General features: G+C 45.1%; 1 protein-coding gene and 1 long non-coding RNA gene across 3 annotated transcripts in view; both read right to left on the bottom strand.

Annotated features, from left to right (window-relative positions):
- Positions 1 to 395: 395 nt before the first annotated feature.
- LOC125728384 (uncharacterized) lies at positions 396 to 1,629 on the bottom strand. Of its 2 annotated transcripts, none has more exons than XR_007389052.1 (3): positions 1,509 to 1,629; positions 1,340 to 1,432; positions 396 to 993 (listed from the first exon to the last, which is right to left on the bottom strand). It is a non-coding gene; the product is annotated as an uncharacterized LOC125728384 (long non-coding RNA). The 2 variants fall into 2 exon arrangements; XR_007389053.1 differs by having other exon boundaries at positions 1,340 to 1,426; positions 1,509 to 1,628.
- A 9,602-nt stretch (positions 1,630 to 11,231) lies between these two features.
- LOC125728378 (NACHT, LRR and PYD domains-containing protein 12-like) overlaps positions 11,232 to 16,202 on the bottom strand; it is a 33,328-nt gene continuing 28,357 nt past the window's right edge. The window contains exons 8-12 of the mRNA XM_049005379.1: positions 15,591 to 15,764; positions 14,478 to 14,651; positions 13,844 to 14,017; positions 13,142 to 13,188; positions 11,232 to 12,044 (exon numbers count right to left, since the gene is read on the bottom strand). Of these exons, the coding sequence (XP_048861336.1) occupies positions 11,524 to 12,044; positions 13,142 to 13,188; positions 13,844 to 14,017; positions 14,478 to 14,651; positions 15,591 to 15,764 (1,090 nt within the window). The 3' untranslated portion in view covers positions 11,232 to 11,523. The remainder of the gene's footprint in view (positions 12,045 to 13,141; positions 13,189 to 13,843; positions 14,018 to 14,477; positions 14,652 to 15,590; positions 15,765 to 16,202) is intronic.

Genomic DNA, 16,202 nt, shown 5'->3' with positions numbered 1-16,202 from the left:
TCTGCATTATATTTCTGCATATAACACGCAGTAGTGCAGTGACACTTTAACCACAATTAAATCATGATTCTCTATTCATATTTGTTGCCGTGCTGCAGCTCCCTTACACTGATATTTCCATTATTAATTTCATGTGCGTTGAATTACAGGGCACCTTTTAAATTCTTAAATTCTCTAGTAAGAATTAGTGCAAAAGCATCATGGCACATTTTTCCCTTTGCATAGTGAATCCCAGCTGTTTCTAGTGACACTGTTCATCCAGGGACACGGTTATGTCACTTGGAACCTATGGCGCTATATTTGTGCCTCATTTCTGACCTCATAGAGGGTGTTACGTCCCGGTCTAGGGTCCGGGCGTAAGCAGCGATAAGAGCAGGAAACAGGGAGTGGGGAGGTAGAGGATATGGAGGTCGGGAAATAATCAACACCCAAAGTGATGATATTAACAGAGATCAATGTGTATATATATTTGGGAAATGTGGGATAAGCGAACACCAGGATGTGGCACTCTTCGGGAGTGACAATGGCCAACACAATAAACAATACCCAGTGAACTACCTACACGTGTACCAATGAAAACTTCCCTAACCCAAAAGAAAACAAAATACATATGCTAACCTAATCCTTTCTAATCACAAACAGAGACAAAATGTCGCAAAATGTCTGGAAAAGAGCATCTGCTAAATGCTGTAAATGTCAGTGTAAATACAAGAGCATAACAACCAAATCCAAATCGAAACCTAAACGAGAGTGTACCGAAAACCAACACAGATCATAACAGGCAGTCAAATACAATAATCACAAGCCAAGACAAAAAAAAAAATTGCAAAAGCTGGAGCAGAAGTTGTCCAATGGATTTGTGGGGGTTCTTTTATAGTCCATGAGTGGAAAGGCGGGAAACAGGAACCAGGTGATGGAAAGCAGTTGATCCAGATTTGGCACTGCGTTCATGGAGAGAAATGGAAAACGTGGAACCAGAACTTCAAACGGGATCTGAAGGGAAAGATGGATACATGTACACACCCCACCCACAAGTGTGGACCCATGCATGCAACAACCAAAAATAAACAAAAGAACAAAATAGGGGTCCACAAATCAATTCGACCTCAACAAAGCATCAGCCACTACATTCTCTGACTCACACCAATGAACAATGACCAAATTAAAACTTTGCACAGTCAGAGACCAACATAACAAGCACTGATCTGTAGAGGACGTTTGACACAAAAACACAAGTTGGTTATGACCAGTATAAGCTGTAACAGGGACAACTTCTGGTACATTACTGTTTTTACAAAAGTATTGATAGTAACCTGCCATACTGAGCAGCATGACATACATGCAGTAGGTGGCGTATGCTGTGACCATCATGGCAGGACTTAATGGAGCTGGTTTGGCCAGGATGAATCAATTTAGAAATCACCACCTGTAGCTAACAAGAAAGTTAGTGAGCAGCGTATCGAGCAGGGACAATAAGTGATAGCTGGTACAGTCTGTCAGGTCTTTACCTTGTTTAAGGAGTAAAGTTAACAAGGATGAATTAAGAGAAGGATGAAGACGAGAAGCAGAGATAGCAGAATTCAGCATGTGGAGGAGTAGAGTAGAAAGTTGTTTCCAGTAGAAAGGAGTTCAGGAGGGAGACCATCGGGTCCTGGAGATTTCCCAGGGCTCATGGAGTCCAGAGCCTCTTTGAGTTCAGTGAATGAAAGAGGAGCATCGAGCACAAAGGCTTTTGGACCCGAGAGCTGGGGAGGGGTAAGGTATCAAGAAACAAATCGGGATCGGAGGGTGGGGAGGCAGAAGGTAAATCTGAGTAGAACTAAAAAAAACATTTTCAAAGGGTTAGTGGTGACGACCCCAGCCCTAGTTTTGATTGATGAGATCACTGGAAATGAGTCGCATTGCCTAAGCCTGACAGGCAATAATTTACTAGGCCTGGCACCAGAAACATAATAGTGCGACCTGGTGCGATGCTCCATAAACTTAGCATATTCTACAAGTTCACAATAACCCAATAAATCTAAGACTAATCGTATATTGTTAACTATGTTATGGTGTCTCATAAAGCCAGATTGGGTCTCATCTATAACACTGTCCAGGCAGCCCTTGAATCTCCTGGGAAATGATTTGACCGATTTTATAATCATTATTCAGGAGTACGAGTATAATGGGACATCAGTTGCCAAATTTGGTGAGATCTTTTTTACTTGGGAATTAATGTAATAACTCCCTGAGTTAGTGTAGGGGGAAGTTCCTCTTTATCAATACTTTCTATAAAAACATTAACAAGGGAAGGAGAAAGTTGATCAGCAAACAGCTTATAAAATTCTGCTGAAATTCCATCATTGCCTGGGGATTTATTATTCTTTAAATCCTTGATTACCCTTATTTCTTCAGTGGAGGTAATATTACCATCACAGATAAGTCGGTCACCGTCAGATACTACTTCACAGTTAGTGATTGATTTCCTGAAGAATGCAGATGTTTCCTCTGAGTAGCTGGCTCTATGAAGGTCGCTATAGAAGCTTGCACAGAAGCTAGCTATTTCTGTGGGGTGTTTAGTGATTCTGCCATTTACCCAGAGCTGGTCAATGGAGGAAATTTGTCACGTTACGATTCTCAAGTCTAAAAAAATATGAGGAGAGTTAAGTTTCCCTTCTTCTAACCACTTTCCTCTGGATCTAATGTCCGCTCCCATTGCCTTTTCCTTATATCAAGCATCCAAAGCATTCTACAAATTGGCATCCTGTGTTTTATCTTGGTCAGACTGATCAGTCACATTAGAAAGTTGTAACTGTGAAATAACATCATCCTCAAAGGTTCTGCTCTTTTTAGCCAAATCAGCAGCAAAACTTCTCATAAATTATCCAGCCTCAAACTTAAGCAACTCCTAATTAGTTCTGTAATATTTAGGAAGCAAAGCTTTCTAGTTATTAACTCAATTTTTTTTGTGTGTAACTTCATTCAGTTCCAACACTGAATTATTCATTTTCCAAAGAGACGTTCTAACAGGACCCAACACACAATCTGCTGAGAGAGATGTTGCTAAAAAAATAACTGCCCTCTGGTCGGTTAACGGAGTCCACGGAGTATCAGAGAAGTTGTTGTTAGCCATAGATTTTGATAAAAGCCAGTAAGCGATAGGAGGCTGCCTATAGCCGTCTCATGGCCAAGTAAATTTCATAGTCTGAGGGAATCGCTCTCTCCATATGTCACCCAGCTGTAATCTTTCCATAAAAGATTACATAACACGATTAAACTGGTCAGCTCTCCTACCTGGACATCTCTCCATTTTGGGGTTAATGGCTGTGTTAAAGTCTCCTCCTGATACAAGTAAGGTGTGCTGCCCTCACGACACGCGACTATGTGAAGCTAGACAGCCAGCGAACAAAATAAAAGAGGTCTCCACTCAAGGCTTGCTTTTCTTGATTTTACTTTAGATCTTTTATGAACATTTTTTTGTAACTGAAATATACAGAAAATGAAAAATAAATTACTAGCTAATACACGTCTTAATGCCACACTTAATGATTAGCCTAACTTAAACACATGCGCATTACATTACATTGGCACCACATTTTATCAACCAAAAATAATTCCAACACATATCCGAATGCTTTCTGAACACATTAATACTCACAAAGACGAAAGTTCCCCAAGGCACAAGCGTGCAGGGCACATTTAGTGTCAACATGAGCTGTTTTATCTATTACGTTTGCCGAAGAACTTGTTTACAACATTACCTGAGAAAACGCCAAAGATAGATCTATAGCGTGAGCGCTCACTCGCTCACGTAGCATACAGGCTCTTTGAAGTAGCGCCTTATATTGCATGCGGTCGGTCGGTGTAACTGCGCTTCACTTGTTGCCCGTGTCTTGGTAGCGTGAACGCCACCTCTACAATTAGGTGCAAATGAAATCAAATTAGAGACTGAGACGGTGGCTTTATGCAATCGCACAGCGTATTTCACTTCGCTTTCCGCTTACGCTCATTTGAGGGGCAGATGTCCTACATCAGATTCCCAAACTACAACATTTACACCGTTTTTATTATGAATTTACTTTTTATTTACTACGAACTCATTTATCACCTTATTTGTGTAACTTCATCATGAACTAATTACTGCCTTTAACCAAAAGGCATCACACTCCCCGCTTGATATCCATCCATCCATCCATCCATTTTCCAAACCGCTTATCCTACTGGGTCGCAGGGGGTCCGGAGCCTATCCCAGAAGCAATGGGCATGAGGCAGGGAACAACCCTGGATAGGGGGCCAGCCCATCGCAGGGCACACTCACGCACCATTCACTCACACATGCACACCTATGGGCAATTTAGTAACTCCAATTAGCCTCAGCATGTTTTTGGACTGTGGGGGGAAACCGGAGTACCCGGAGGAAACCCCACAACGACATGGGGAGAACATGCAAACTCCGCACACATGTGACCCAGGCGGAGACTCGAACCTGGGTCCCGGAGGTGTGAGGCGACAGTGCTAACCACTGCACCACCATGCCGCCACCCCCGCTTGATATAATTACATTATATCACTTTAAACATATTGAATACAAGATAGTCAAACACATTAGGTCATTTATTCATTGTTGTTTGCAAGCAAAACAACAATCTCAGTCCGCACTTCCACTTTGTGCACCTTCTTGTCGCTGCTGGGTAATGATTCATTCCTGCTTACTTGGGAGTCCTTTAGCAGGACGGTGGATATAGGGACCAGAGGCCTCGCATTAATAATTGCAATCATCTCAGCCATAATGGTGCTTAACACTTTGTGAGTGAGACGTGTTTGTTCTGTTAGTGATAACATTGCGTCTAGAATACGCTTGGTGTAAATAACCATCTGAAAGGTTTATTTTAGTTAAATTACCTATTCGATTTTTCAGAGCTATTTTATTTCAGCAACAGAACACGCCACAGACATCAAAGCAAAGAGTCTCACATTCAATGATGCAGCTTTAGAGAGCACTGGGAATACATTAGAACATTGAGAATGACTGTTTCACTTTCAAAGTCATACCCAAGGACCAGCCAATGACACGACGTGGTATCCTATTATCTGCTGCCTCCGTGTACAACCCACTTGGCTTCATAGTGCCCGATCTCCTCAATGGGAAAAAAGTTCTCCAAGAAATGTGCCATCAAGGAACAGGTTGGGATGACCCAATTCCAGAGAGGTTAAAGTCACAGTGGGAGAAATAGCAAGACCTTATGAAACTGGAAGGAATACACATAGCTGCCAACCACCTGATCACAATGAAGTCCACTGCTGCCTTCCTCCCTCCTGGCAACTTTGAAAAAATGGATCTTTATCCAGTACCTGACAGAACAATATTGGACTAGATGGAAAAGGGAGTACCTCCTCAACATCACAGCGAGACAATGCTGGCATAGCACTAAAAGGAACCTGCAAATCGGCTATGTGGTTATGGACACTGAGGACACTTTACCCAGGAGCCAGTAGAGACTTGGGAGAGTCTCAAAAATCACCAAAGGCCCAGACGGACTAGTGAGAAGGGTCACAATGCTGCTTTGAGAAAGGGCACTGAATGACAAGGGAGAGCGCACCAGCAAACTTTCGCTAGTGGCATTTTAGAAACTAATTCTGATGCTTGAATACAATACAGTTTTGAAATGTATACCATGAATGTTTAAAGGGCCATTTTTTTCGGTGGAAATTACGTGTTTTAAGGTCTTCATGTTGTAAAACACTATAATTCGGTGGGAGTGTAAATAACTTGAAAGCTTTATTATTTTAGTTGAATTACCTGTTTGATTTTTCAGAGCTATTTTATTTTTTAATACTGTCTGAAATGTTCTATTATTAAACTGAAGTACAGAAGCCTTAAGCCATCCTATGCACTGAGCTAGAAAGCAAATACATTACATGTATTTATTAATGTGTTATTTTTAATTACGTTTTTAAGGAATAATAAAACACGTAGCAGGATGAATATAAGATTCAGCAGAGGTCCGTCCGCAGTAGACACAAGCGCCACGGCGTATTTTAAAAGAAAATGTTTCAAAGAAGAAAAACTTTATCGTTATTTTTAAAGAAAGAAAAGCAGGCGTAATTTAAACAAATACAAACATACCTGAACGAAACACTGTCAGAAGAGCAAACGCTGAGTTTACACAGGCGAAACCAATTAACATACAACACGTGGTTTAAAAAAAAAGCACTTAATATATATAATATATTAATATATTATATTTAATTATATATATTATATTTAAACAAAATGTTAAAAGAAAAACTTCAGCGGTATTTAATAGTGTTTTATTTCTTTGTTAGGTTGAAGAAAGCATTTAAACAGCAAAATTTTAGGAGGAATAATCCAAAAGGCGAAATGAGCGAGTCCCGCAGCTCTGGCACGTGTGACCGGCCTGTTTGAACAACACAGCTGAAATGATTGCCCGAGACGGCACCGATCTTGCGCATGCGCACTCATGCAGACACATTTCAAAATGGCGACAACAACGGGGACAGATGTTGCCCTTTTATTTCAAATAAGACCCTTTAACCATAATGTTTTTTGAGTAATGACAGTCTTTTTTGGCTAATGTGTTATTTAAAATAAAACATCTTAAGCATTTCGACAACAAGAATCAAGGCATAATGCGGGTGATCCTTGTTGAAATGACTCTCGCTTTCTCTCCATGTCGCACTTGTGCGTAGAGCCACGATCCCCACACACCACTATCTTTTATTGAAATCAGTTCAGGCAAGTAGTTTTCTTAATTTTAAAGTGTATATAAAATAAGTATAAAATGTGTTATAAAGCATATAGCCAACGATAATTAATAAAGAATTTAAGCATAATACCCCACACGTACCACGGCCTATAGTTGGTAGAAATGGCTCCATCCTGGGGCCTACAAGATAAAAGCATATGGCACCAAATTGGAATCAATGGTCTTTAAAAGAATAAAATGCATTAAATGAATTTATTAATGTGATATTTTAAATATGTTTTAAAGCATAATAAAACTTTTAACAATAATTTTAACGGAGTTACCGGATGCGTCAAGCTTTTCTAGCTACAGAGGAAAGTGAGTCTGGTAGTTTTAAATGGTAAAAGTTAGTATAGTTGTGTATCGTTAACGGGTTATTCTTTTAAACAAAATGCCCTATTTTATATCGGTAAAAAATCCTGTTTTTAGGGGGGATTTATGCGTATTGCATGTCTAGACATGTTGGTCAGCTAATGACCGCGGCAGTGGGAAACGGGGCGTCGGCGCAAGAGCTTTTGGAGCTGTGAGCTATAAGCCTATGAGAAGAATGTGTCAATGAAACAAAATGGCCGCCGGTTGGCAAATTGTTGCACGGTGCCTACAGAGTGACTGTAACATCTTTCCGCTGGTCCTGAGTGTGAGAAACACACAGCCAGCAGCCCCATCCTGGCAGAAAGCACGTTACCTCTGTTTATTAATCTGTCTTATTCATAAATAGTATAAAATAATATATTTCTAATTAAAAAAAAAGTCTTTCTAACACCTGTGATGCCCGACCCGTCTGCTCCTCATGTGTGCCATGCCCCCTGATTACCCACGTGTGCTTCCCCGATTGTTTCCAGCCCTGTCCGATTATGTTGCCCAGCTTTGGTGTATTTAAGTCCTGGTCTCCCCTGTTTCTGTGTCTGTCATTGTGGTTGTTACTAGGTGTTGCCTCCCGAATAAACCCCAGTTTGACCCGTTTCCGCCTGCCTACTCGTTCCTGATCGCTCTCGCTGCCAGAGTGATCTTCTGTCCGGCAATTCGCGTGACAGAATGACAGACCTGAAAAAGACAAAGAGTGAAGCAGTGAAGACTGGGCGCTTGCTCCCTCGCTAACTCCTGGACTCTCGCGGAGGACGAGAGAGAGGAGCTCATCCAGGGCTCTGACCCTGAACCGCTCCGGCTAGGAGCCTACTTCCTGGCGAGGTACGGGGCTCCCAGTGACGCCGAGGAGGACACTCCCTTCTCATTCCCGGAGCTGGAGCCGATCGCTCCGGATCAGCTACCGCCCCAGAACCGGTATGATTACCGGCCCGAACGTCTGGCGAATGGGGGAGGTTTTAGGGCTGTTAGGGACTCGGTCCCTCGAGTACCCCGGGTCCCGAAGAGGACCGCGCCCGTCTCCCCTTCCCGGGACTTGCCAGTCCCGCCTCCGCCGGCTGTCCCTCCAGAGGCGCTCCCCTCGCCCTTGCCAGAGGAAGTGACAACTCTGGCAAACAAGTTTTTCACCCTCCAAGGACTCTACGTGAGGGTGATGGACGACCCAGCGGCGCCAGAGGGACCTGAGGCCGAGCAGCTCATCGCTCGACTCAACAGAGGCTTCGAGACCTTCACTCCCGCCTCTGGTTGGGTGGCGCTCGAGAGCCTCACCGGGGACCTGCAGCAGCTGCTCCAACTCCGGAGGGCTGCGGACCCCGCGCCGGAGCCACTGCCGCTGCCGGCGGACCCCGCACCAGAGCCACCGCCTTTGCCTGCGGACCCCGCGCAGGAGCTACCACCCCTGCCGGCGGACCCCGCACCGGAGTTACCGCCACTACCTGCGGATCCCGCTTCCGATCATTCGCGGTCACAGCCGTCTGCGCTATCCGCACAGACACCGCCTCTGCAATCTGCGCAGCTGGGACAGCCGCCTTCGCTGTCCGCCATGCTAGCGCAGCTTCCTCTACCCAGGGCTGTTGACCTCGTGTTGCCGCCCAGACCTGCGGTCCCCAAGCACGTACAGCCAGCAGCTCCCGGGCCGGCGCCCCCTCTGCAGCAGCCTGCAGCTCCCGGGCCGGTGCCCCTGCCTCGACCAGCCAGTGTGACTATGCCCCCGCCTTGTCCTGCCTGTGTGACTATGCCCCCTGTGACTCAGATCCCAGCTCCTGAGTCTTTGGTTTTGCCTGAAGCCCCGGCGCCCATACCGAGGCGCCTTTTATGTCTCCCATGACTGTGGCCCCTGGGGCCCTCGTTCCTAGCCCGACCCCTGCTCCGAACCCCTCTCCTGTCTGCCCCGGTCCCCTAGGAGGTCCCAGGGAACTCCGTCATCGATCCTCCCTCCTCGGAGGTTGAGGAGCTCGAATGGGACCCCTCGGGGGGCCTTCTGGTACTCCCTTCCTCCTCTTCGCGATGTGCCCGACCCCGACCATGGGGCCTTATATCTGTGTCCCGTAGGGGGAGAGGGCATAGACGCAGAGCGGGGGTCCCTCCCGCCCGGCCCCCTGGCTCGCCCTCCCTCGCCTGTGCTGGGGCTCGCTCGGCGCCTGCGGGTCCTCTACCTTCGGCCTGTCCGTGGACATCGCCGCCTGTGGCGGCTCCCCCCTTCTCTGGGCCTGCACCTAGGTCCCCTTCTGCTTCCTTGTCCCTTTCCCCGGTGGCCCCTCCAGCTCCCTCCTCGGCCCCTTCCTCGGTCCCTCGCCCGGTCTCCTCGGCCCCTCCGGGGTCCCCTCTGGCTCTGGCCTCCCGGCTGGCTGCGGCCCCTCTGGCCGCCTCCCATCGCCTGCTGGGGCTCCCTCGGGCTTCCCCCTGTTCCTCCGCCTTCTCTCCCTTCTTCCCTACCTCTGTCCCCCCTTCCTTTGCTCCCCCTTTCTGTTCCTGGTCCCTTTGTTCTGCCCCGCTCTGCTCCTGGTTTCCCGTCGTTCCCTCCCGTCACTCCCGCTACTTTTGTTCCTCCTGTTCCCTCTGTTCCGCCCTTTCTGGTCTGTCTTTCGGCGTTTCCTACCCTTTGTCTCGTCCTGTCTTACGTCCTGTCCCTTGCCTTGTTCTGCATCTCCGTCTTGTTCCTGGTCCCTCGTTAATGGTTTTGGTTCTTGTTTTCTAGGTCCTGGTTCCTGTGTCCCATTCGTCGCCTCCTCCCTGGCGCGCCCGGTGTAGCGTGCCTTTGGGGGGGGGGGTTCTGTGACGCCCGACCCGTCCGCTCCTCATGTGTGCCACGCCCCCTGATTACCCACGTGTGCTTCCCCGATTGTTTCCAGCCCTGTGCGATTATGTTGCCCAGCTTTGGTGTATTTAAGTCCTGGTCTCCCCTGTTTCTGTGTCTGTCATTGTGGTTGTTACTAGGTGTTGCATTCCGTGCCTTGGATGTCCGTGTTTGCCTCCAGAATAACCTGGAGGTTGGATAAAGTATCTAACTACAATTGTTTAATCAGCGGGATAAAGTGCTGTAGCTTACACTGTTGTATGACAAATTAGTATACATTTTTAAACCAATAAGATTTAAGGAATAAAATAATTTAGTTGTATTATGTTAGTTTGACTGTTGCAAAAACCCCATCTTCATATAAACTATTAATAGTGTTGAGCCAATTTTTTTTCTGGCTATTTAAGGAAAGCAGCTAAAGTTTCTTTTATACCTTTAAACATTAACAAAAGCTGTTAATGTCTTTTCTTTAAAATTTACGTCTATTTCTCTCTGTTTTTCGCAATAAGTTAGTGAATGACCAAGTTAGTGTGTTTTCGGGGCTTGGATACACATCGTGGTACTATACTTTCACAGACCTAAAGTTAAACTCTAAAGCCCTGAAAATCGGTGTGTGTGTGCATATGAGCATGAACAAACATTTAAAAACCGTGTTTATTAAAATAACTAAGACATTATTCTGTAAAAAAATTTCAAAAACAACACCAGCGGATAAACGGGTCGTTATAGTCAATCTGTAGTCTCACTGCATATTGGATGACCACTGGCACTGTTGAAATTGTACTGTGGTTCATTAACTATCAAACAGGCTGCAGCTCAGTTACCAATGTCAGCTTAGGATTGTACTCCAGCAAGCATCTCAAATCAAGCTTGTAGATGATATAAGCTGGGGCCGTGGGGCACCTTGTAGGATGTTTTATTTATTATTGCTGTATGTTTATTATTGTGTATGTATATAGATATGGTTTTACTCTATCATTTTTTCTTTTGTTTCCTTTAATGTCTTACTCCAGAGGTGGGTTTGGGGGCCGGTGGACTTTTTGGTTCTGGTGTTTTTTCTCTACTTTTTTGTATGTTGAACGGTTTTGATGTGTGACTTCAAAAAATTGGTTGCAAAAACAAAAGGATTTGGATATAATTAAATTTTCCAGTGTTTTTTTTTATGTTATGTCTCCCGTTAAATAATCATTATATACATCGATTAAATGTAATTTTGTTAGTTATGTTCAGCTGCGGTTGTAAAGTGAATTTAACTTAATCCACCACACTGCGGTTTCATTTTGTTATGTTATGCTTTGGGTGACGCTGAACCAGGACATTAATAGGACAGAACAGAAAGCCTTTATTGTCATTGTACAGGGAGGAAATACAGTAAATAGGCATAAAAATATAAAATGTATATATACAGGGGAGGGGGAAAGCCCCCCCCCCCCCCCCATTCATCAGGATTACATTTTGTTACATTTTAGTCAGATAAAAAAACGTTTATTTTGGATGTTTAACTCGCTGAACACTGACATTTATTTTTGTCAAACATATATTTCAGAGTAAAAATTATTATAAAGGTTAAAAAGCAGAGATTTTACCGTTTTTGCTATGAGAACCAGCAATATGTCACAGTGACACTGAGGAGTTCATAAAAACCCCCAACCCTGGATAGAGGGGCTCAGTGAATGAGGAGGTTAATCTGTGCAGGAGGGTCAGTCCACCAGAGGAGACTCTGTAGAAGGACAGAGCACCAGCCTCCCAGTCCAGATACACTCCTACTCTGCGGGAGCCTGAGGGCCGTATGGGTATGACAGTCCATTTATTATTTTGTAGAACAGAGTAACTGACAGGATCACACCACAGAATCCATGACTTGTTATTGGCTCCTAGCCCACAGTCCTTCCCTCCTTTCCTCCCGATTCCTTTATAAGTCACTCCTATCCAGGCTCCATATCCATCCCACTCAGCCTCCCAGTAACAGCGGCCAGTCAGACTCTCTCTGCACAGAACTTGGGGGCAGACGTCAAATCTCTCTGGATGATCAGGATATGACTGCTCCTTTGCCCTACCTGTTACCTTCCTGTTCCCCCCTGACAGAGACAGGAATCTGTGTGCTGTGTTGGGGTCCAATGTCACCTGGCAGGAGTCTGTAGGCAGGAGGAAGAGCCGCTAATACCATCAGGCAGACCGGCATCTCCGCTATTTTATCACTTACATTTAGCCTGTACTGTATTTATCCATACAATATGAAACAGCACAGCTTCCCTCAACGAAATGGGAACTGAAGTATATGAAATAGGTCAGGAAATGGTTGGACGGCATGCAACGCTGGCGTGCAAAGTGTCGCCGCCCGATCTAACTTGTTTGTGAGTGAAAATATTTATTAAAGCTGACTTTCTTGGCTGTATATTTCTCACCATAAAGGTCACAATCAGTGTGACACCACTGTGTGAAACCAATGCCTGAGTATCGGCGCCAGTTTGCCCAAGAGCATCTGGCTACAGCCTCCGCCAGGAGGAACTGTACTGTGGGGCTGGAAACTCCACTCCTGGCCCGGACATGGCGCTACTAAAGAGAACTCAGTAGGCTGGATTGTTAAAGCTAGTTACTATAATAATACTACGATAATGATTAACAATAACAATAATAATATCTCTATTCAACACGTCGGCTCTGTTTCTGAAGTTTGCATAACGTCATGTCAGACCCAGGAGTGGAGGTCATGTGATTTCTGGCCCCACAGTGGAGATCCTCCTAGCAGAGGTCACCCAGTTTTCTGCAGCTAGACCCATCTCTCGGATTGGGGAAGACTACAGGTGCCATCTAGGAAAATACTAACGAATCTCAAAAAGATGAAAGTAAACTCACCATATGAGCATGAAGAACAAATGCAAAGGATTTCTTTGTGAAATCAAAGACGCAGAACTATATCAGAACATATTTTAACCCCATTACACTCCCACACAAAGATGATATAAGCACCTATAAAGTATTTGTTTGTACAAAAAAATGATGAATGAATTAATAGTTTTTGGTGATGTCTGTTTGTCAGTTTTCTCTGTTTTGTTTTTTTCCCCTTTGGGTTCTGTCTAAACTGTCACACACAGAGAAACTCACCTAAACACAAACATGGAAATCCATCTACGTACAGTGCAAAAAGCCACACTCATCACAACATTTAGATGAATACAATCATAAAATAATATTAATGGTATTATTGATAAAAATATGCAAACACACTTACATTTCTGTAAGCCTGGCCTGGTCCTGCACTCTCCACCGTGATCCACACTATAAGAGAAGAAGAATGACATAGTACTGCTGTACCTATTTATTATAAAATTAGTGCCTCTACTTCACGTACATGCATACTGTAAGTATCTTGGCTCTATTCCACTCTGGAGTTGCCCATGGTGAGAGGTGGAGGGCACGGGTGAGTCTGCTTATAGCCCCCCGGGTCAGTTGGAGTTCACCCCAATGAACGAGAAGGTCACCTCCCTTCAACTTAGAGTCGGGGGGACGGGCTCTGACTGTTGTGTGTGTTTATGCACCAAACACCAGCTTAGAGTATCCGGCCTTCTTGGAGACCTTGGATGGGATGTTGGAAGGCGCCCCCTCTGGGGACTCCATTGTTCTGCTGGGGGACTTACGTGGGTAACGACAGTGACACCTAGAGGGCTGTGATTGGGAGGAAAGGCCTGCCCTATCTGAACCTGAGGCCTGCTTTGTTATTGGACTCCTGTACTAACTACAGTCTGTCCATAACAAACACCGTGTTCCAGCATAAGGGTGTTTATAAGGACACCTGGCACCAGAGCACCCCAGGCCACGGGCATTTTATTTCTTATCTTTTCCGTAAAGCACTTTGAATGACGTCGGTGTTTGAACATGTGCTACATAAACGAACTTGCCTTGAACTTACATAAAATGTTCATTCTGTACTCACTTCAGCTTCTCCAGTTTACAGCTGGGATCCTCCAGTACAGCAGAGAGCAGCTTCACTGCTGAGTCTCCTGGGTGATTGTAGCTCAGGTCCAGCTCTCTAAGATGTGAGGGGTTTGACCTCAGAGCTGAAGCCAGGGAAGAACAGCCATCTTCTGTGACTCTACAGCCTGTCAGCCTGCAGAGAGACAGACAAAAAATGCTCCAATAAATAATATCATCTCACCCAGAAAAGTATTACTTTAAGCAAATATGTCAGGTCTAATAAATATTTCAATAATTGCAGCTTACAGCATGGAATACTGAGTAATACTGACCTCAGTATCACCCGTTTACAGTGTGGAATACTATCTCAGTTGTACTGTCAAATACTTGTGGCCTGTAGTTTAATCTGTGTGCCAGTTGCAGTGTCATTGTGAAATACCAGTTTACTGTTTGACCTGACAAATATGACTAACCTCAGTATCTCCAATTTACAATGTGAGATACCCAGTAATACTGACCTCAGTTTCTCCAGTTTACAGTGTGGAATACCCAGTAATACTAACCTCAGTATCCTCAGTTTACAGTGTGGAATACCCAGTAATATTGACCTCAGTATCCCCAGTTTACAGTGAGGAATACCCCGTATTATTGACCTCAGTATCTCGAGTTTACAGTGTGAATCCCCCAGTCCAGCAGAGAGCAGCTTCACTCCTGTATCCTGCAGGTCATTGTCACTCAGGTCCAGCTCTCTCAGGGGTGAGGAGTTTGATCTGAGAGCTGAAGCCAGTGCCTCACAGCATTTCCCAGTGAGGTCACACCAGTCCACCCTTGGGAAAACGAGACACTTAAAAAACCACTTCTTGCATTAGTGCACACTATCTTACATTAAAGTGAACACAGTCATCACAAAAGAGATTTTTTTAAACAGTGAATTTATTGCACAGCATATAAAAGCATATCACTCTGGTTTTGATTAGTGTCCATTATATTTTCATCAGTACTTATTGTTAAACCAAACATGGTTAAGTTCTCAATTGCAACACAAGTGTCGCTTTTCTTCATCTCTTAGTGCTGCTAACCAACACAAATCGCATGCTAAGTCTTATTGGTTTCCAGCTTTACTGATTAATCATTTCTAACATGGTTTGACTGCTGATACACAACTCGGGGTCTGGAACCAAACTTCTGGAGAGGGGCTGGGCTCTATTCCACTCTGGAGTTGCCCATGGTGAGAGGCGGAGGGCAGGGGTAGGTCTACTTATAGCCCCCCCCCGGGTCGGTTGGAGTTCACCTCAATGAATGAGAAGGTCGCCTCCCTTCGACTTTGAATCGGGGGACGGGCTCTGACTGTTTGTGTTTATGCACCGAACACCAGCTCAGAGTTTGCGGCGTTCTTGAAGACCTTGGATGGGATGTTGGAAGGCGCCCCCTCTGGGGACTCCATTGTTCTGCTGGGGGACTAACGCTCATGTGGGTAAGAACAGTGAAACATGGAGGGCTGTGATTGGGAGAAACGGCCTGGACGATCAGAACCCGAGGCCTGCTTTGTTATTGGACTCCTGTACTAACCACAGTCTGTCCATAACAAACACCATGTTCCAGCATAAGGGTGTTTATAAGGGCACCTGGCACCAGAGCACCCCAGGCCACGGGCATTTTATTTCTTATCTTTTCCGTAAAGCACTTTGAATGACCTCGGTGTTTGAACATGTGCTACATAAACAAACTTGCCTTGAAGTGACATAAAATGTTCATTCTGTACTCACTTCAGCTTCTCCAGTTTACAGCTGGGATCCTCCAGTACAGCAGAGAGCAGATTCACTCCTGAGGCTCCTGGGTGATTGTAGCTCAGATCCAGCTCTCTAAGATGTGAGGGGTTTGACCTCAGAGCTGAAGCCAGGGAAGAACAGCCATCTTCTGTGACTCTACAGCCTGTCAGCCTGCAGAAAGGAAATCACAAAATTTCAGACAAAATACAGTTGGCAGCAACCCCTCAAAACACCAGTGCTGACGTGCCCAAAGCCATGGCCTGATTGGGACCAGCGACTGTCCTGGACCCCACAAGACCAATCAGCCTTTCAGGACTTCCCCCCTTTCCTCCATCCCTGGTCTCCCTGTTCCCGATAAAAAGCTGCCAGTTGGGGGCATTATTCTGAACCCAGGTTTGCCTGTGTTGTGGCCAGGACTGGGAGAGGGTGACTGGTGAGCAGCCTGCTTTTCATCTCTCTCTCTCTCTCTCTCTCTCTGAACACAGACAACCTGTGTCAAAACACTGGCAGCAAGTGAATATGTCTAGAGTGGAGTTTAAAAAAGTGTACACACCTGTATGGTATCTGTGGGCTGATCTAAAGCTTTTTAAGTATTTTTTTAAAATAGTT

Source organism: Brienomyrus brachyistius, unplaced genomic scaffold, assembly GCF_023856365.1.
Source record: "Brienomyrus brachyistius isolate T26 unplaced genomic scaffold, BBRACH_0.4 scaffold272, whole genome shotgun sequence".
NCBI lineage: Eukaryota > Metazoa > Chordata > Actinopteri > Osteoglossiformes > Mormyridae > Brienomyrus > Brienomyrus brachyistius.
Note: the sequence above shows the minus strand (reverse complement) of the source record. Positions and strands in the feature narration are given on the sequence as shown.